The sequence below is a fragment of the Amia ocellicauda genome, chromosome 14 (genome assembly GCF_036373705.1).
Source record: "Amia ocellicauda isolate fAmiCal2 chromosome 14, fAmiCal2.hap1, whole genome shotgun sequence".
Classification (NCBI taxonomy): Eukaryota; Metazoa; Chordata; class Actinopteri; order Amiiformes; family Amiidae; genus Amia; species Amia ocellicauda.
This window is the reverse complement of record NC_089863.1, coordinates 3,081,622-3,103,244: the sequence shown is the minus strand read 5'-3', so window position 1 is coordinate 3,103,244 and position 21,623 is coordinate 3,081,622. Positions and strand designations below refer to the sequence as shown.

The window sequence follows — 21,623 nt, the reverse complement described above, 5'->3', positions numbered from 1 at the left end:
TGTGCCTCTGTGTGTGTGTGTGTGTGTTTGTGTTCCACTAATTCAACTCAATTTAATTACTAAAGACTAATTGATTAATTAGGGCCAGGAAGTGGGTCCGGTTGGGTCAAAGGTCAGAGGTCGGGCGCTGAGGGGTGTCCGTTGTGTTGATACGGATGTGCACCGACACTAGACCGTGCGTATCAGCGCACACACACACACACACACACAGAGTACATACACAAATGATGCAATCGGAGTGCTGAAGAGTTTTGTTGTTTGGCATTTCTTTTTTAATATATAAAGTCAACAAATGTGTATCGTTCTCCAATCAGGCTTGTATTGTTTATCGGGGGGGGGGGGGGTACAGCGAGACAACAGACACCTGATCTCACACAGTCCACACACTGCAGGGGTGGGGGGGTGGGGGCAAGATACTGTACAACTATAATCAGATATGAGTTTAATGGTGCTTTACACTACCAATCCTTGTCCACAGTCTGTGGTGAGTGTAGTCCTCACACACAGTACACACACAGTACAATCCCACAATGCAACACACCACATCACTCACTGTGTGTAGCGCAAGGCTGACGTCGGTCCCGGACCCTCAACGAGCCAATAAGAAACTCAGGACGGACAAAAGCAGACGTGTCGTGGTTTCTGTTCAGTTACTGAAACTGTGTGTATCGATATAGGAAAGATCCAGGTCTCAATCAGAGTTTGCCCCTTGTGCTGTTGTGTGTTGATTGTGTTTGTGACACATTAGTTCTACTGGAAGGAGGAGGGAATGTCAGTGTGTCCGAGGTCTTTCTGAGTGCATCTGTTTGTGTATATGTGTGTGTGTGTGTCTGTATGTCTGTGTGTGTGTGTGTGCAGTCGTCCTGCCACCCACTCTCGCACCCCATGACCTCTGACCCCTGGACACACTGCCTCCCTAAAGAAGCACGGCAAGTTCTCCTAACACTGAATTGATTTAATAAGAATAATAACAATAATAAATAGTAAACGCATTTTGAATCCCCCAACCCAGCCATCAGTAACGGAAACACATCTGGTATGGAGAATAAGAAATTGAAATAAAATAAACACGGAGATGAACGGGGAGAACAACCCAAAAAAATAACAATAAATCCACAATGTACATTTTTCTTCTTTGTTTTTCTCTCGTTTTTGTCTTACTTTTTAAACAAGGCTGCATTTCCACCCCCCACAGTCTCTTGTTGGTGCTTGGATGCAAGATACGGGCAGAACAAACACAGTGTGTGTGTGTGAGGGAGAGAGAATGTGTATGTCACAGAGAGACAGTGACAGTGTGTGTGTGTGTGTGTCCGTGTGCATCTACAGGTGTGTGTGTGTATCTGTGCGTCCGCGTGTCTTTGTGTGTCTGGGTTGTGTAGGTCTGGACACCAAAAGACATCCATAAAATGTCCCACAAGCAGAGAGCAAGAGTCAGTGTGTCCAAAATCACGCGCTCCTGCCGACCGCGCCCAGATCCATTCTGAGATTACCCAGAGATCCCCTTGTCCATCCAAGAGCTCCTGTCAAGAGTCCTTTACTCCCGAAAATCCCGCAGAGAAAAACATAATCCCGTTTGGAAAAGGAGCAGTCAAATCCCTCTCCTCTTCTTTTTTCTTTTTGTTGTCCTCATCCTTGATTTCCCTTCTTCCTCCTCCTCAGGCTCCTCCTGGACAATTGTGTGTGTCATTGTGAGCATGGCTGTGTGTGCGTGTGCGTGTGTCTATCTGTGACACGTGTGTATACATGAGTGTGTGTCTGTCTGTCTGCAGTCTGGTTGTGTGTGTGTGTCTCAGTGTGAAAATGTCTGTTTATATTCAGTAGCACCACACAAGAAATAGATATATATATATTAAACGAAACCCTGATTAGAAACCAGGTTTTAATACTCTTAACTCCTAACCTACAGGTTCTGCAAAAGCAATATACAGGGAGGAAGGAGACGAGAGAGATAGAGGTGGAGGGAGGAGCTGAGATGGAGGGAGGAAGGGATGGCAGACAGTCTTCCTGTCCCACACAGGACAGATTCAATCACATTTAAAAGTGAAATGTGTTCTAAAAAACAGAAATAAACATGAGTGAGGGAGAGGGAGGAGAGAAATTGGAATGGAGGGAGAGGAGGGAGGGCTGAGGGAGGGTGAGGGAAGAGAAGGAGGGGAAAAGGAAGAGGGTGATTATATGGGAGGAGATCGGGGAGGAGAAAGAGAGAGGTAGGAAGAGGGGGAAAAGGAGGAAGGAGGTGGAGGAGAAGGAAGGAGGGAGAAAAGAACAAAAAGAACAAAACCCCCAGATCTGAGCCAAACAAATATATTTGCCCATATATACAAACTACTGGACTGTGCATCACAATTCTCCGTAAAAAAAATAAACGACAACGGAAAAAACAGAACAAAAAAGACAAATGAAAACAAAGAGAATACAATAATTAAAATAATAATACGGTCTTTCCTCTTCTCTTCCTCTTCGTGTCATTCCTTCTCCGTATCCCACGCACACGCACACGCACACGCACTCTATAACAGTCGTGTCCATAGTGATTTTGTTACACAGCTCCTACAACACTGAGAATATGAGGGGATTGAGACGGAGAGCGGGTGGGGAGGGACCAGAAAAATAAAGTGGTCTCTGTTCGTTTTCTCGCCTGGCGTGGGGGGCGGCGGGGTGAGAGAGCCGGTGCAGTTGGGGGAGGGCGGCAGGACTCGGACCCCCGAGGGCCGGTCCTCATACTTTGTAGTAGATGTTGGCGGGACTCTGGGGGGGCATTTCCTGCACGATGTACACAGGGTGTCCGTAGTCGCCGCTCACCTTCTCGTAGTGCGGGCAGAAGGCGCTGTCCGAAGTCCGCAGGGGGATGATGATGTCACTGGGCTCCGAGCCGTTGTTGTTGCCCCCGCCGCCGCCACCCCCCAGCCCCGCCAGGCCGCCGCGCTTGGGGCTGGTCAGGGTGGACAGGGACAGCGGGGGGTGGTGGCTGTCGGAGTGCTTGGCCTGCCGCCGGCGGTAGCACACCACGCCGATCACAGTGGCGATGAGGAGCAGGAAGGCCGAGCCCCCCGCCGCCCCCGCGATGATGGGGATGTTAGAGGGTGGGAGGGGCCCGTTCTCGCCGCCGGCCCCCTCCCCACCGCCGCTGCCGGCGCCCCGTCCTCCGCTGGGATGGGTGCTGTTGCCTGAGAGAGAGAGCACGTCTGTCATGCTATTGCAATCCTGATGTCAATTAGTCATGCTAATAAAGCTTTATGGAATTAAATTCAATTAAGAGAAAGAGAGAGAGAGAGAGGGAGATGATAGTGACAGAGAAAAACAGTGAGACACAGAGACACACAGAGAAACACCAAGGGAGAAACAGAGACACAAAGAAATGGAGAGAGAGTGAGAGAAAGAGAAACGGAGGGAGACACGGAGGGACAGAGAGAGAGACAGAAAAAGAGAGGGAGACATGAAGGGAGACAATGAGGGACAGAGAGATACAAAGGGAGACAGAATAACAGAGGGAGACACGGATGAAGACACAGAGGGAAGATCGAGAAACAGAGAGAGTCAAAGAGGGAGACACTTATACAGAGAAACAGAGATACAGAGGGAGAATCAGAGACAGACAGAGGGAGACAAATAGAGAGAGAGAGAGAGGGAGACAGAGAGAAACAGAGGGAGACATTGAGGGAGACACTGAGGGACAGAAAGAGATGCAAAGGGAGACAGAATAACAGGGGGAGACACTGAGGGAGAGACAGAGGGAGAGAGAAAGAAAGAGTCACAGAGGGAGACAGAAAAACAGAGGGAGACACAGGGAGAGACAGTAGAAACAAGATTTGTACTGGAAACTCATGTCTCTCTCTCTCTCTCTCTCTCTCTCTCTCTCTCTCTCTCTCTCTGGGCTTCCTCACTCCACTCAAACTTTCTCTCCCCCTCCTCTGCAGTCCCTCTCCACCTTCCCCCTCTCCCTCCCTCACTCCTTTACCTCCCCCACTCCTCCACCCCTGCTCCCCCTCTCCTACCTCTCCTCTCTTCTCCGCCTCCCTCCCTCCCTCTCTCTTCCTCTCTTGCTATTCAGGACACATAAATCACCTCCCTCCCCTCCCCTCCCTGGATTCCTAATTAAACCCAACATCTTTTTCTCTCTCTCCCTCTCCCTCTACCTCTCTCTCTGCATCCCTATATCTCAATATAGCCAGTCGCCTGGGACGGCAGAACAATACAGAACATCATCAATTCAAATCTACAGCCCCCTCCCCGTCTCTAACACACACATGGCGAACCACTCCACTGCCACCGTGTCTGCCTGCGCTGGGAGGACTGAAGAACAGGCCCCGAGTGGCCAAACTAGGACAGACAGGAGCCCAAACTACACTAGACTACACAATACAATACTATATTGTAGTCCCCACAGCACTGGCTCCAGTCCTCTCTCAGTTACCAGCCAAGTTCCGCAATTCCGCCAACAATCGCCAAGAAAGAATTAATTCCCATTAAAAAAAAGACTTGTTTATATGCCAAATTCACAATTCCACCTAAAATCGCCAAGAACTAATTAATTTCCCTTAAAAAACTTGTTTATCTGCCAAATTCGCAATTCCGCCAAAAATCGCCAAGAACGAATTCATTCCCATTTTAAAAAAGACTTGTTTATCCGCCAAATTCGCAATTCTCCCAAAAATTGCCAAGAACTAATTAATTCCCATTAAAAAAAAGTCTTGTTAATTCATCAATTCGTTAACTGCCCTCCGCAAAAGAGGTCTGAACCTCAGAACTCGTATTTACTAGTCATCGAAAGTTCACTCTTGCATACGATAAAATAATAACTTTTAATTAAATCTCTCGGTAATCACAGACAATAGCAGCAATATAACGTGACGGCTGTGTTAACAATACTTCAGTGAATGGAGAGGTTAAATACAGTCAGATAAAAACATGATACAACTCCAAACTAAAGTGTTTACTATAAACCAAACAGTAATCACAATGGCACACACTCAAGTGTACAAAAAACACCCAACAAGTAACATAATAACCTCCGACTGAAAAGATAAAAAACTCACGCACACATGTAAACCCCCCATCGGCAGCACCAACAACCGAATCGTCAATTAACATGGCCCCTCTAGGTTCTGATAACATGATGTACACATTATCTCCCCCTCTTAACAGATTACATGCATGCATGAGGCGTGTTCTCTCACTAATCCGCCAAATTCGTTCATCCGCCAAATTTTCCAGAAAGCGGAACATGGTGGGTAAATGAGAGTGGACCTGTAGTGGGGGTGGCTGTGATGCTACGGCTGTGTTTGCACGTCTTTGTAAGGGACCGGGTCGGTGTCAGTCGGGCAGTTGGCTGGTGCAAGGCCTTCTGGGTAGAAATCAGTCCCAGGGAGAGGCAGATAAAAACACACCTCTAAAACACACAGGGCAGTGAGGGGACGAGAGGAAGACACTACACAACAAATTAGACTCATAATTCTTTTAAACTGAGGCTGAAGATTGCTCCCTCTCTCCCCCTTTCTCTCTCTCTCTCAGTCATTGCTTTGCTCCCACAATCCCTTGCCCTCCCAGGTCATTAGAAGGAAATGCTTACTCTGTAGGCCTGGGCTCCGAGGGGGGATAAAAAGACAGAGAGAGGGAATGAGGGAGAGCGGAGGAAGGCTGCCTCCTATATTCTATCTCTCTCCTCCATCTCTCCCCTATGCTAGTCAAAGGTACGTAAAATGCTCTCTCTCTCTCGGGTCAGTACCTGTGGTTGCGTCCTGGCCGTTGACCCTGTTGGGTCGAACTAGGTTCTGGTCAGGTCCTGGCTTGGGGGGCTTGAGAACAGGACCGTGTGGACCTGGGAGGGATGGACAGAGAGAGAGACAGAGAAAGAGAGAGAGAGAAAGTCAGATACTATTCAACTCTCTGAAGCCTATAGTGATCTCTCTCCTGCACACTCCCCCCTTCCCTTCTCTTCCCTTGCTTCACTATCCTTCTCCCCTGATTGGACTGTGTCTCTCAGGACCAGGGCTGAGACCCTGCTGGACTGGACTGTGTCTCTCAGGACCAGGGCTGAGACCCTGCTGGACTGGACTGTGTCTCTCAGGACCAGAGACCCTGCTGGACTGGACTGTCAATTTTCTTTTTCTTTGATTTGTGGGGAGGGGGGTGTTGTTTTGCATTTCTCTTCCTCTGGTTTTTAATAAGTCAATAGCCAGGGGAGAGAAAGAGATGGAGAAGAGAGGGGGAGAGAGAGAGGGAGAGAGGGAGAGTGGAGTTATTAAACCCATGCTTCTCCTTCCCTCTCTCAGTCTCTCTAATTGTTCTGTTTCAGCCGCGCTGAGAAACACACCGCCTGCAACATCGGTCAGATTCCTTCCATCGCTCAACCGCTGTCATCCGTATCTGGGCCCTACTTCACTAACCGAGACACACACACACACACACACACACACACACACACACACACACAAATAGACAGATAGAGATCTAGCATGGATGGACACAGAGACTGAGGACAGACCAGCAGGTGGGCAGACATGCACAGACAGACAAACAGACGAGACAAGACAGACGGACAGACAGACAGGCAGAAAGAGAGGCAGACAGACAGACAGACAGAGGAAGACACACACACACACACACATGCAAACACATACACAGACACATAGAAATAGATAGATAACTGGCACAGACAGATAGACAGACAGACAGGCGGACAGACAGACAAATGCACAGACAGGCAGAAAGAGAGAGGCAGACAGACAGACACACACACTGACAGAGTAAGTGAAATGGCATGGGGTGTGTAGTGTTTTGGACAGCTTTGCCTGTCAGTGTGTGTGCAGTGTGTGTACAGTGTGCACAGTGTGGAATGCTTGTACATCAGTACTGGTTCGAGGAGGGGAGGATTCTGGGTAAAGGTCCCAGTTCACTCACTCTGGCCCACTTTGAGCACGACCTTCATGCCCTGGGTCAGACACGAGCCGCCCCTCATGCTCTCCAGGCCCTGCCGTGTCCCGTCCGAGGTGGCTGTGGAGAGAGGGAATGGAGGAAGAGAAGGAAAACGTTAAAAGAGGAGAAAAATGTTTTTAAAAGTTCAGTTCAGATTCATCCAGACTGAAACTCAAATGAAACTCAAAGATTGGCACTCACCCCAGTAGGGTGTAGAACCGGAGGAGGGAGAGAGAGAGAGAGAGAGGGAGGTGCCAGAGATGGAGAGAAAGAAGTAAGCAACAAAGAAAGATGAAGAGACAGATGTGATGAATGAAATGAAAGAATGAGAACCAAAAGGAAAAATCATTCTCCCTCCCTCTCTCTCCCTTCCTCCCTATGCATCTTCTTGTTCCTTTATTGCTTTATTTTATTTTCCTGTCCTCCTGCAAACACAACCCACTTATCTTGCAAAATTAGCGAGAAATGGAGAGATAGAGAGAGCGAGAGAGGGAGAGAGATAGAGAGTTCTTGAGGTTTACAAACACCTTCTTGAACTCACGAAAACTTTAGACAGACAAAGACACGGAGGTTAGAGACTCATCCCTGAGTGAAGTGTGGAGAGAGAGAGAGATGGCAGAGAGGAGAGGAGGAGGAGGAGAAAGGGGGGAGCAGGGAGAGTTCCTGTAATTAACTAAATGACTCCATCTATGCCAGTGATTGAAGACTACGTGTTTCATTATAAGCAATCGCAATAACTCCCTCTCTCTCCATCTGTCTCTGTCTCTCCCTCCTTCCCTCACTCTCTCTCTCTGGCTGTTTCCCTCTGTCTTTTCATCTGCCTCTCACTGTCTCTCTCCACTTCGACTCAAGCAGGTCCGCGACTCACCGTGCATCTGTTTCTTGAGACGGGCACGGGGTATAGAAACAGACAGAGAGGGAGGAGGAAAAAGAGAGGTGTGGGAGAGGGAGAGGGGGATAAGTGGAGAAGGACAGGTAGAGGAGGAAGAGAGAGAGAGAGGGGGGGGTTGATTGAATCAAACTGGAATCAGTGTTTCGACCAAATTCAGTCGAATTATCAATATATATTCAATGTACAATATCAGTAACTAAGTGTTTCACATAGTTTACAGTGTACCCTGCTTACATACGTGTGTGTGTGTGTGTTGTATGTTGTGTGTTTTGTATGGCTGTGGGTTTGTATGTCCATTCATCTGTGTTCTCGGGAGGCACAGACGCCGGCGGAGGAATTCTGGGAAACTCCTGCTCCCGAGGCGAGTGATCTGATTGGTCCTGACAAGGTGTTTCCGCGGTAATTGAGTCGTGGGACGATGGGAGGCGAAGGAAGTAGCGTGTGCTCACTACAGAGGGAGGGACGGAGGGAGGGGGAGAAGGAGGGAGGGAAGGAGGTAGAGAGTAAGGAGGAGGGAGGGAGATCGCTGGAGGAGTAATTGAGACAATGATAGCTGCTGATAGGAATGTGTGTACTACAGACAAGGACATTAACTGACAGGGAGAGAGAGAGGGAGGGGGAGGGAGAGGGAGAGGGAGAGGGAGAGAATGGAAGTGGAGGTAGAGAAGAGTGGGAGTCCAAAAGGGAACAGAGAGAGATAGGAAAGGGAGGGAAAGAGACAGAGAGAGAGAGCAGAAAGGGAGGGAAAGGGAATGAGAGAGAGAGAGGGAACGGAGGGAGGAGGGAAGAGAGGGGCCCTAATTGAGACGTTGATCGGTTATGATGGGCTGAAGCTCCAACAGAGAGAGAGAGGGATGTAGAGAGAGAGAAAGAGAGAGAGAGGGAGAGAAAGAAAGAGAGGGAGAGCTCCAATGAATCCTCTAATCCTCTTCCCACTCTCTCTCACACACACACAGGTGTCTGCGGCCCAACAGGTGTCATTCTGAAATACTCCCCCCCGCCAAGGGAGAAAGAGATGGAGGACAAGTGAAAGGGAGAGACGGAGAGAAGCGATGACCCAGTTGCGTTTGTCCTGTTTTAACTGACCTACATAGTGGAAATAACCTTCTCTGGACTGTCTGACTGAGCACAGATCTGACATGACAGGAGCGGGGGGGCGGTGCTGGGTGCAGTTATTTCGGAGGTGTGGGGGGGTGCCAGTGTGTGTGCGGCGACACGGCAGTGCCAGCACAACACACACACACACAGATTGGGGGCTATTGTGAATGGGGGTATTTATTTCTGTCCCGAAATATTTCTGAACCCGAAAAGCAGGAAAACGGCAACAAGCATTAAACGAAAGATAAAGACTTTTCTGATTTGCTTCCCTCCCCCCCCTCTCTCTCTCTCTTTCGCTCTCTCTCTGCCAATTGCTTAATTAACCTGGTCCTTCTATCATTAGACTCATATCAACATTATTTAAATGTCTTTGATGAGGGAGAGAGGGAGGGAAGGAGAGATGGAGTGAGAGCACTGCGTCCCCGAGACTCACACAGGTACACGCACACACACACACACACACACATTACCCAACTTTATTTGTATTTCATTTGATTTGAGTCTTTTCCATTAGATCAGGAGCAGAGCTGGACTCAAAGCCGCAAGAAATAGGTCACATTAGGTTTTATTGGGACTTTTTCCTCTCTCTCTCTCTCTTTCTTTCCCTCTCTCTCTGCGGTTTTCACGGGCCCCTGCACTCCGCCGCCTGCTTGCACACGCTTGCTCGCTTGTGCTCTCGTTCTTTTCTTCCATCTCTCTCTCTCTCTCTCTCTCAGACCCCCTCCCTCCCTCTCATTGTCCTCCAAAAACTCAGCAGCACAGAATCCACACTTGCAATAAAGGGGACAGTGTGTCAGAGCCCTCACTGACGCACCCAGCCTCCCCCCCTCCACAACAAAGTGGATGTATTACATACATGCATACAGTTCACACGCATGCACACTCTCGCATGTCATATCTATGGGGTTGTCTTCTATATGTTGGTCAGCGATCCTGTCTGTTCCACTGTGATGCAGTTATTCAATCCACGCTGTGTTTAAGCGGGACATTGACTCAGTGCAGTGCTGTGCGGATGTACTGACGCACTGACTGGTACAGCAATTGATAACTGATTGACACCTTGACATACACCGACTAATACACTGACAAACTGACTGACACACCGACGCATTGACTGAAACACTGATACAGTGACTGACTGAAACACTGACTGATACACTGACCGATACACACACTGACTGACACACTGACTGACACACGGACGCACTGACTGATACACTGACTGATGCATGGACGCACTGACTGATACACTAACGCACTGACTGATGATACATTGACTGACTGACCAACAGATTGACTGACTGATTGACTGACAGATTGATTGATATACTGACGGATACACTGACACACTGACACACTGACTGATGCACTGACTGGTACACTGACACAATGGCTGAAACACTGACGCACTGACTGACACACTGATACAGAAACTGATACTAACAAACACATCATCCCACAACTCTTGCCTTCTCCTCCTCCCTTTAGCACTTCACCTCTCTCTCTTCTCACTAATTTCTGTCTTTCTCCATCCCTCTATCCTCAACTCAAAATCTCTCCCTCACCCCCCCGCCTGGGCGGGCACTGAGTGAGGAGCAGATGCCCCCATTAGATCAGCTCTGCGTTGCCGCGGCAGCAGCCAGCGCTGACAGGACCCCGGGGGGCGTCCATGCAGAGTGCCAGAGCAGGGGGGGGTGTCCGGTGACATGCCTGACAGAAAAGACAGAGGGGGGCCGGGGGAGACGGAGGCAAGGAGACAGATCTCGCTGTCCTACCTTCAGATAAATATATCTATTCCTCGCTGATCATGATGTTTGTGAAGTTTATGAAGTTTATGTCGGATGTGTTCAATAGAACGTCAGATGTTTCTGTCTCTCTCGACTCCTTTCACCTCTCTGTCTCTCTCTCTCTCTCTATCTCTCCAGCACTGAACCACTCTTATCTCATCCATCTCTCTCTCTCATTCTCTCTGTCCCTCAGTCTCTCTGCTTTACAGCGACTACTGACTGACACACTGATACACTGACTGACTGACTGACACACTGACTGACTGACACACTGACTGACTGACACACTGACTCACTGACACACTGACTCACTGACTCACTGACTGACACACTGATACACTGACTGACTGACTGACACACTGACTGACTGACTGACTGACACACTGACTGACAGACTGACACACTGATACACTGACTGACTGACTGACACACTGACTCACTGACGGACACACTGATACACTGACTGACTGACTGACTGACTGACACACTGACTCACTGACTGACACACTGATACACTGACTGACCGACTGACACACTGATACACTGACTGACCGACTGACACACTGATACACTGACTGACTGACTGACTGACTGACACACTGACTCACTGACTGACTGATACACTGACTGACTGACTGACACACTGATACACTGACTGACTGACTGACTGACACACTGACTGACTGACTGACTGACACACTGACTCACTGACTGACACACTGATACACTGACTGACTGACACACTGATACACTGACTGACTCACTGACTGACACACTGGGTGACTGACTGACACACTAATACACTGACTGACTGACTGACTCACTGACTGACACACTGACACACTGACTGAATGACTGACTGACTGACTGACTGACAAAGCGATCGCAATACTATATCATGACAGGATATATTTGTAATTATTTCAGCTGTGCAACTTTTGTAGCGCATGTGCATATAATCCAGGCAAAAGCAGACGGTTCATTTGGTGGCAGTATCCGCAAAATTCAGGATTTCAAACATTTTAAAACAATAATAATATAGGTAATACACCACAATACTTTATACACCATTTTATTAATATTATTTGTTATTTGGGGACTGGTGCCAGAAGGAGAAAACCCGCTCCTGACAGATATGCACGTCACAAAAGTCCTCTGCACGGGTCAGTGCTTTTAAAATTACAGTTACGTCCTGTCATGATATGGTCATGCAGTCACTTTCTACACAACACCATAAGTGTGTGTGTGTAAAATACTTGTGAACAAAATGTAATGTTTATTAACTGCGGCAAATTTACTCTGTAATCACTCGTAGTGCAGATCAAATGGCTGTCGCTCATGCTGCTATGCACAAACTTCACAGTGCTGGTTGTTTTACTATAGTTATGCTGTACAAACTCTTTATTTACGTTTTTACAAATTGTGTTTGCGTGTCTGATAAAGCCCAGGTATCAGAGCAGCTGCTGTCGAGTTGCGCTTCGCTGGCTGTACAGTAGAGTCAGAGTACAAGCAGCTGCAATCACAGCTGCCTGTCAGACGTCGTTGTCAATGAAGCTGCCTGTGTCTCAAACACACGGGTACAATATTGCATCACTGACCGCAAAGCAGCGCAGACAGAGAGAGAGACGTGCAGAGACGATGAGTAACGAACAGAAAATATGTGATACTGATATTTTAACATGTATGATATTTTCAGTAGGAGAGCCTATTATTTGTGACTTCCAGATCATGAAGCTATTTTGTTTTTGTACCGATAGTTCATCATGACGGCGCTGCGTGCGCTGACTTCACTATTATTGAGGTTTATTGATTTTGACATAAATATGGGATGGCGGACCCGAATTTCCTGGGCCGATTTTGGACACACTGACTGACTGACTGAGTGATCCACTTACGCACTGACTGACACATTGACTGATCTACTGACTGACATGCTGACTGACTAACTGATACACTGACACACTAACTGATACACGGACGCACTGACTGACACACTGACTGATACATGGACACATTGGCTGACACACTGACGCATTGACTGATTGACACTGGCGCACTGAAACACTGACTGTCCGACTGACACACTGACTGTCCGTCTGACACACTGACACACGGACTTATACACTATCTGACTGACACACTGACTGTCTGACTGACACACTGACTGTCCAACTGACACACTGACTGACTGACACACTGACTGTCCGTCTGACACACTGACACACGGACTTATACACTATCTGACTGACACACTGACTGTCCAACTGACACACTAACTGACTGACACACTGACTGTCCGTCTGACACACTGACTGACTGACAAACTTACTAGAGACACCATCCGTCTCTCTCATCCTGGTGGATGAGGAACACACAGGGACAAAAGATAAAGAAGAAGAAGGAATACGAGGGAAGAGAGAGAGAGAGAGCGAGAGAGAAGTGGGTCGGCAGTCTGAAGGGAGAATGGGAGGATGATTGGAGAGTCTGTGGGAGAACTGTGACACGGAGAAGGGAAGAGGGAGGGAAGCTTTAATTGCAGGACAGGGAATGAATGTAGACAGGAAGGTTCAGAGAGAGAAAAAATGTGGTCTGATTTTTTTATATATATGTATATATAGACAGAGAGCGAGGGAGCGTGCGTGAGAGAGAGACGGAGAGAGAAATAGCTGTTTTCTAGGTCATGTTTACACTGGGAACAGGAAGAAGAGAAGAGAGACAAACAGATGACTGAAAACACAGACTGGAGCAGCGCTGTGGGCACTATAGTATAGTGTAGTATAATACAGTATAGTGTAGTATAGGGCCCAGTGCTGGACTATAGTTAAGTCGCCTCTTGAGTCAATCCTTCCTGTCACCTCAGTGACTGATGACATCATGACCTGAGGCCGGCGGGGCATTGTGATTGGCCGAACTGTGATGACATGACATCACTCAGGCGAACAATCTGTTAATCGCCACCGACACAGAGAGTCTGGGGTGGGGGAGTGGCGCTCGTTAAGAGTAATTAGGCAACGTGATCTCCTTTCAACACCTAGCACAACTGCACAACAACACCCTCCCCCTCTGCCTTTCACCCCCTCCCTCACTCTCTCTCTGTCTCCATCTCTTTCCCTCTCTCTCTCTCTCTCTCTCTCTCTCTCTGTGTGTGTGACATGGGTACAATGTCAATAGCTCAAATACATACTCAGTGTGTGTGTGTGTATAAGCTTCAAAACATTATCCCTCGCTCCCCTCCTCCCGGCTGCTAGGATAGACAGAAGAGCTTCGTCCAGAGAAAAAGAATGAGAAAAGGAAGAGAGAAGAAAAGAACTAGGGGGGGGAGAGAAGAGAGAAAACTAAAGTGGAGGGAGGCAGCGATCTGTGATAATGCATCCTGACATCTGTGGCTGTGGAACGCTCCCGGCGAGAGAGAGGGGGATAGAGAGAGAGAGAGAGAGGAAGTGAGGGGGAGAGAGAGAGAGAGGGATGGAGGGGGCAGGGAGAGAGAGAGAGAGGGATGGAGGGGGCAGGGAGAGAGAGAGAGGGATGGAGGGGGCAAAGAGTAAGGGGGAGGGATCAAGGGGCACAGAGAGGGAGGGATAGAGAGGCCAAAGAGAATGGGAGAGGGATAGAAGGGGCACAGAGAAAGAGGGATGGATGGAGCAGAGAGGGATGGATAGAGAGGGCAGACACAATGGGATAGGGATGGAGAGGGTACAGATAAAGAGAAGGATGAAGGGGGCAGAGAGAGGGATGGAGGGGGCAGAGAGAATGAAAGAGGGATGGAGGGGGCACAGATAATGAGAGAGACGGAAGGGGCAGAGAGAAATACAGGGGTGGAGAGGGCAGAGTAAGGGAGAGGGATCGAGGGGCACAGAGGGAGGGAGAGAGAGACAGATTACACTCTCTCATGCTCTGTTCTGCTCAGCACTCCCCAGACGATTGTTTAAACAGGACAACTCACATTATAAGCACCTTTCTCTCTCTGTACTCCTCGTCTCTCTCGCTCTCTCTCTGTAACTCCAAGTCTCTCTACCTCCCGCACTCTCTCTCCCAGTCTGTCAACCCCTCTCTCTCTCTCTCTCTCTCTCTCTCTCTCTCTATATATATATATATATATATATATATATATATATATATACACACATATCTATAGTTTATAAACCAAGAAAAAAAGGGATGGAGTTCGCTGTCTGTGTCTCTGCCTCACTGCGTCTGTCTAGATATATATATATACACACTCTCACTGACACTCACACCTTCAAACAGTCACACACACACAGACACACACTCTCTCTCTCACACATACACACACTGACACACACACACACACGCACACTCACACGGAGCTTTATTGGCATGACAAACATTTGTAGTGTTGCCTCTCACCCTGCCCCTTCCATCTCTCTCTCTCACACACACACACACACACACACACCTATACACACTTCCTGTGTCTGGCCGAGGCGGGGCATTCCCGGGCCGAGGGGCGGCACCGATGCAAATCCTTCAATCCACCGGGGTGTAAATTAGCCCCGTGCCGGAGGCAAGAGGGGGCCGGGGCAGATGGGCGAGGAGCGGAGGGGTGTTGAGTATCGGTCTGCCCGCCGTCTCCCCGGGGGTAACTGCACATTAATGACTGCCCTCGTTAATGTATGCCGCCCGCCTGTGATCAGAAATTAATAAATACTCAGCAATCTCCCTTCAAGCCCCGCGCCAGCTGAGCGCCGGAGTTCCAGGGCTCGTTTATTTGATTAATTTTATTAATTCATTCACTTCGGAATTTCTCCGGGTCTCTGCAAAGCTGTTGATCCCTCTGTAGTGCGCGGTGTGCATGTCTCTCCGTCTCTCTTCTCTCATCTCCTTCCCCCTCCCTTTCGCTCTCTTTCTCCATCTCTCTCCCTTTCTGTCTGTCTCTCTCTCTGTCTTCCCTCTCTCCCCCTCTTTCCCAATCTCTCTCTCCCCTCTTCCCTTCTCCTTTCCCTGTGTCTCTCTCTGTCTGTCTTGCTGTCTGTCTCTCTTGCTCTCTTCCCTTCTTTTTCCTCCCCCTCTCTAACTCTTTCCCCCATCTCTCTCCACTTCTCCTTCCCCCATCTGTTTCTCTTCCTTCTCTTCTCTTCTCCTTTCCCATCTCTTTCCTCTCTCCCCCTCTCCTTCTTTCCCTCCACTCTCTCTTCCCTCCATCTGTTTGTCATTTGTAGCACACAGGTGATTAATAGTCGAAAGTCTCTCTCCGTCTCCCCCTCTTCCTCTCCCCTCCCTCTCACTCTTTGTCATTTGTAAAATAAAGGTAGTTAGAAGTCAAATGTCTCTCTCTCCCTCTCTCTCTCTCTCTCCCTCCCTCCAGGATCACAGAGCGCACACACCGTACTCTTCTCTCTAACTCTTCTTAAACAGCGAGAAGCCGACACTCAGACGATCCCTCGTGTATTCTCTGTGTGAAGGAGTGCGAGGCGCAGTTTCTGACACTGAATATTTAATTTCACACGTCCCGTTATTTATTTATTTGTCTATTTATTGATGTTATTTATATGTGCATTCTGAGGGGTTGCAGGGTCAATGAGCTCCAGCAGTACAGTACAGAGAGAGAGAGGGATGGAGAGAGAGAGAAAGAGATAGAGACACGAGAGGGTGAGGGAGAGAGGGAGAGAGATAGAAAGAAGTAGAGAAATAGGGAGAGATGGAAAGTGAGGGAGAGGGAGAGCGATAGAAAGAGAAGTAGAGAAAGAGGGAGAGATGGAAAGTGAGGCAGAGACAAGAGAGGGTGGGAGAGAGATAGAAGGAGAGGGAGTGAAAGGGAGAGATGGAAAGTGGGAGAGAAGGGGAGATGGGGAGAGAAAGAGCCGAGAGAGGGAGAGATGGCGAGGGGGAGAGACAGAGACAGATGGACAGAAAGCGACAGACAGATGGAAAGACAGACACCGAGAGCAAGAGAGTGAGAGAGAGAGAGAGAGAGAGAGAGAGAGAGGCAGAGATGGAGAGAGAGAGGCGACCGAGAGACAGATGGGGGGAGAGAGAGAGAGAACGAGAGAACGAGAGAGAGAGAGAGAGGACTCGGTCTCTAATTAGAGCTGACACATACACACTGTCACTTCATCGCAGATCACACACACACACACATTCCTCTCCTTCTTTATGTATCCTCTCCCTCCCTCTCCCCCTCTTTCTCTCTCTCTCTCTCTCTCGCTCTCTCTCCACACACCCCCGCTCCAGTGATTGACAGCTGTCAGTCTCGATGTGTTTGGATTAGTGCCACAGGCGAGAGAGTGGGCGGGATGGAAGGAAGAGTAGAGGAGGTGGGGCTATAATGACTCCGCCCCTTCCCACATCTCGTGCACTACTACAGCTGCCACGATGATTAGGGCTGAAATTCCCAGCAGCCTCTGTAATCCCCCCGCCCCGCGCTGTTGATCTGTGCCATCTGCACCCGGGCCGCTACTCCAGCACCACGCTTACCAATCATCTTACCAATACTCCTATTATTACAATTACTGCTATTATAATCCCGACGGGATCCCTGCTGAGTTCTATAAGATCTTTTGGGAGGTGCTTAAGGAAGATCTGGGCCAGGTCCTGGGGTCGATGTACAGAGAGGGCAGATTGGCCCCTTCGATGAAGAAGAGTATCCTCTCCCTTCTTCACAAGAAGGGAGACACGAAAGATCTGAGGAACTGGCGGCCAGTCAGCCTCCTGTGCACCGACTACAAGATACTGGCCAAAGCACTGACGCTCCGGCTGCAGCGGCCACTCCCTCAAGTCGTGGGTCCCGACCAGGTCTGTGGTGCCCGGGGGAGATCGGCGGCCGACAACGCCATGCTGCTCAGGGATGTCGTGGCCTACTCGAACGAGAGAGGGCTTCCCCTGGTCCTAATCAGCTTGGACCAGGAGAAAGCCTTCGACAGAGTGGGCCACGAATACCTGCAGCTCGTTATGGAGAGGATGGGTCTCGCTCTTGGCCTGAGGAGGTGGGTTAAGATCATCTACAGCGGCCTAAGCAGCAGGGTCCTTGTGAACCGCCACCTGACCGAACCATTTCCGGTCAGGTCGGGGGTCCGGCAGGGTTGTCCCCTGTCGGCCCTGCTGTACGTCCTCTGCTTGGAGCCGTTCATGCAGGCGATCCGCCGGGACGTCCGGGTGACAGGTTTCCATCTCCCGGGTTCCGGCGGAGAGCAACTGAAGGCCCTGGCCTATATGGACGACGTGGCCGTGGTCTGCACGGACGCTCCGTCCGTGGCCAGGGTCGAGGAACTGCTGGACGGCTTCTGCAGGGCGACGGGGGCCGCTGTGAATAAGGCCAAGAGCGAGGTCTACCTCTCCAGGGCATGGCCTGTCGGCCGGGGCCCGCCGACCGTGTTCCCTGTGAAGCCGTTTATCAAGGTTCTGGGGATCACGATCGACGGGACCAACACGGGCACCCGGAGCTGGGAGGAGGCCATAGCGAAGGTCCAAAGGAAGATCCACGGCTGGAGCACAAGGACCTTGACGATGGCTGGTAAGGTGCTGGTCGTAAAGGCCATCCTCTTCCCGATACTCCTCTACGTAGGAATGATCTTCCCCCCAGACAAGGTTATCGCAAAACTAGTGACCCGAATTATATTTCGGTTTGTCTGGGGGAGCAAAATGGAGAGGCTGAAAAGAGTGCAGATGGTGAAGGGTACCCTGGATGGAGGCAGGGGGGTCCCGGACGTTGTGCGGCTGATAAAGGCGCAGGGGCTGGCCTATGTGGTTAAGAACATCCAGGCTGCTGGCAAGAAGGTGAGTTTCATGAACCGCTTTTATTTTGCCAGCAGCCTGAGACCATTCGGCCTCTGCGCCATGGACAACACCAGGCCGCACTCGTGGGATCCCCCGCCGTTCTACAGGGCGCTCCGAGCCTTTGCGCTCGAAGTAGGCCTCCATAAAGTCGTGCTGGCCTCCTGGGATTACAAGACCATCTGTAGTCAGATGAGATCTGCCCAGGAGACCAGCCGGATAGAAGATTTCCCTCCCGAAACCTGCCGGTTTATCTGGGCTAACGCTACGCACGTTTGCCTCACGAACACGCAGAAAGATGTCTCCTGGATGGCTGTGAGTCGGTGTCTCCCCACCCGAGTGTTCATGCACAGAAGGGGCATAGCTCCTTATGACACCTGCCCCTATAAGGGTTGCTTGGGGAAGGAGACGGAGGCTCACATCTTTAGTGAGTGCCCCTCCGCCCACAGGGTCTGGCTCCTGTTTTCTCCGTTCCTCCACAGGTTCGCCGTTCCTGCGCGGGCGACCGCCCAGCAGATCCTATACGGTCCAGCCAAGGGAATCTCTACATCTACCTTGAGGTGCTGGTGGCGTGTCGTCTGCGCAGTGAAGCAGGCACTGTGGGAGGGACGGAACATCTGTTTGTTCAATAAGCAGGAGCTGGACCCGATCGTCATCGCGCGGAGGGGCATGGTGTTTGTGAAAGACTACGTCAATCTGGAGGTCCATCAGAGGGGCAAGGAGGAAGCCTTTAAGAACTGGCGCATACAAGATCTGGGGGAGCTCAGGATCCCATGATGGGACCCACCTCCGGGGACGGTTAGTTCCCCCTGCTGGAGCCCGAGTCCAAGATCTTTTAAAGATCTTTTAAAGATTTTATGAATGATTGTTTTTAAAAGAAGATTTTAAATAATGAATCTTAATTGTTTTTAAAGATTTAGTTGTTTTTAAATCACATTGTTTAGGGCTTTTTAGGTATAGTTTTGTTATATTTTGTTGTCAAATACATTGACCGTTTTTGGGTTTAATTTAAAATGCATTAGACTTTTTTTGTTTGTTTTTTATTTTTTCCTTTTAATTGTTTCTTTATTTTGTCTAATGCATTTTCTGTTATTTTCAATGTATTTGACTCTTTTGTTGGTGTGCAGTTTTTGCTTTTATCACGTTTTGTTTATTTGATTTGAGCACGTTTATTTTAAAGTTAATTGTTTTAGTTTTGTTAAAAAAATCACAAGATTTTAAAAATTTTAAGTGATTTTAAGAATTGATATTCTAAATGATTTTAATCACAAGTATTAAAATTGAAATTGTTCTATTTTAAGAAATGTAAAATACTAAACCTAATAAACAGTATTTACTGCTATTATAACAACTATTTCGAGTATTAATGATATTACAACCATTATTAACCAATTAAAGACCCCCCTTTGCCGCCACATCCCAGCCCCCCATCCAGGCTGCGAGTGCTGATCTGCCCTCGTCTCTCTACCCTGGAGGGGCGCTCTGGGATTACGCAGGGGGGAGGGGTAGGATTGTGGTCAATAATCTGAGATCATCCCCGCGGACGTCCAGGCGGGGGGTGAGAGGAGAACCGCGCCAAGACCCTGCTGAGCCGGTGGGAGTGTGCTGTGGTTTTAATGTGAAGTCTTTACGATCAGAGACGCACAGAGACAGAGAGAGACACACGTAGAGACACACACAGAGACACACACACAGAGAGACACACGCAGAGACACACAGAGACACACACAGAGAGAGAGACACACGCAGAGACACACAGAGAGAGACACACAGAGACACACAGAGAGAGACACACGCAGAGAGAGACACACGCAGAGACACAGAGACACACGCAGAGACACACAGAGAGAGACACACAGAGACACACAGAGAGAGACACACGCAGAGAGAGACACACGCAGAGACACACGCAGAGACACACAGAGAGACACACACAGAGAGAGAGACACACGCAGAGACACACAGAGAGAGACACACAGAGAGAGACACACACAGAGAGAGAGACACACAGAGAGAGACACAGAGAGAGACACACAGAGAGAGACACACACAGAGAGAGACACACGCAGAGAGAGACACACGCAGAGAGAGACACACGCAGAGACACACACAGAGAGAGAGACACACGCAGAGACACACAGAGAGAGACACACAGAGAGAGACACACGCAGAGACACACACAGAGACACACACAGAGACACACAGAGAGACACACAGAGAGAGACACACGCAGAGACACACACAGAGAGACACACAGAGAGAGAGACACAGAGAGACACATGCAGAAACACACAGAGAGAAAGACACACAGAGATACACAGCGAAAGACACAGAGACACACAAAGAGAAAGACACAGAGACACACAGCAAAAGACACAGAGACACACAGCAAAAGACACAGAGACACACACAGAGAAAGACAGAGACACAAAGAGAGACACACAGAGACAGACAGCAAGACACAGAACACAGTGAAAGACACAGAGACACACAGCGAAAGACGCAGAGACACATACACAGACGCACACAGAGACACACAAACTGCTCTGATTGCTGACCCAGATACCGCTGTCACTTTCCCTTATTAACAGTGAACGGCCACACAGCACTGGGCACGGCAAACTCACTTCCCCTCTCCCTTTCCCTCTCCTTCCCTCTCTCTCTCCCCCCCTCTCTTTTCCTCTGCCTGCTTCCCTCCATTTCTCTCTCTCTATCACTCTCCCTCCCTGTATCAAATTAAAATTCCTTTATTGACAATATCTCCCTCTCTCTCTCTTCCCCTCTCTCACTCTCCGGTTTGATATTTTATAGGATTCCAAAATATTATTTTCCCCAAGAACGCTTCACAACGCCACGAAATAAATACATTAAAAATACACAACTGCCCAATTATAGATCTGCCCTTTGTGTGCGTCTCCCTCCCTGCCTTCGATCCCACCCCCATCCCTTGGTCTCTCTCTCTCTCTCCCTCCCTTCTTCTCGCTCTCTCTCTCCTCCAGCTCTTTTTTGAATTCCTCCATTAGTCCATCAGTTTTGCAAATTGCACATCAAAAGAGCCCCCCCTCCATCTCCCAGCACAGGGGCCTCCTGGCAAAACACAGCACTGGGAAACACACACACACACACACACACACACACACACACACACAAGCACAACGTGCAGAGAGACACACCTGACACACACAATGACACACCAAGCA

General features: G+C 49.2%; 1 protein-coding gene across 2 annotated transcripts in view; it reads right to left on the bottom strand.

The window, feature by feature from the left end:
* Positions 1–760: 760 nt before the first annotated feature.
* The window catches only part of efnb3b (ephrin-B3b), a 38,903-nt gene continuing 18,040 nt past the window's right edge, over positions 761–21,623 (bottom strand). Inside the window, exons 3-5 of one of the 2 annotated variants that reach the window (XM_066722431.1) lie at positions 6,901–6,993; positions 5,726–5,818; positions 761–3,167 (exon numbers count right to left, since the gene is read on the bottom strand). In XM_066722431.1, coding sequence (XP_066578528.1) covers positions 2,719–3,167; positions 5,726–5,818; positions 6,901–6,993 — 635 coding nt within the window. In that variant the 3' untranslated portion in view covers positions 761–2,718. The remainder of the gene's footprint in view (positions 3,168–5,725; positions 5,819–6,900; positions 6,994–21,623) is intronic. The other variant, XM_066722432.1, reaches the window with a different exon arrangement.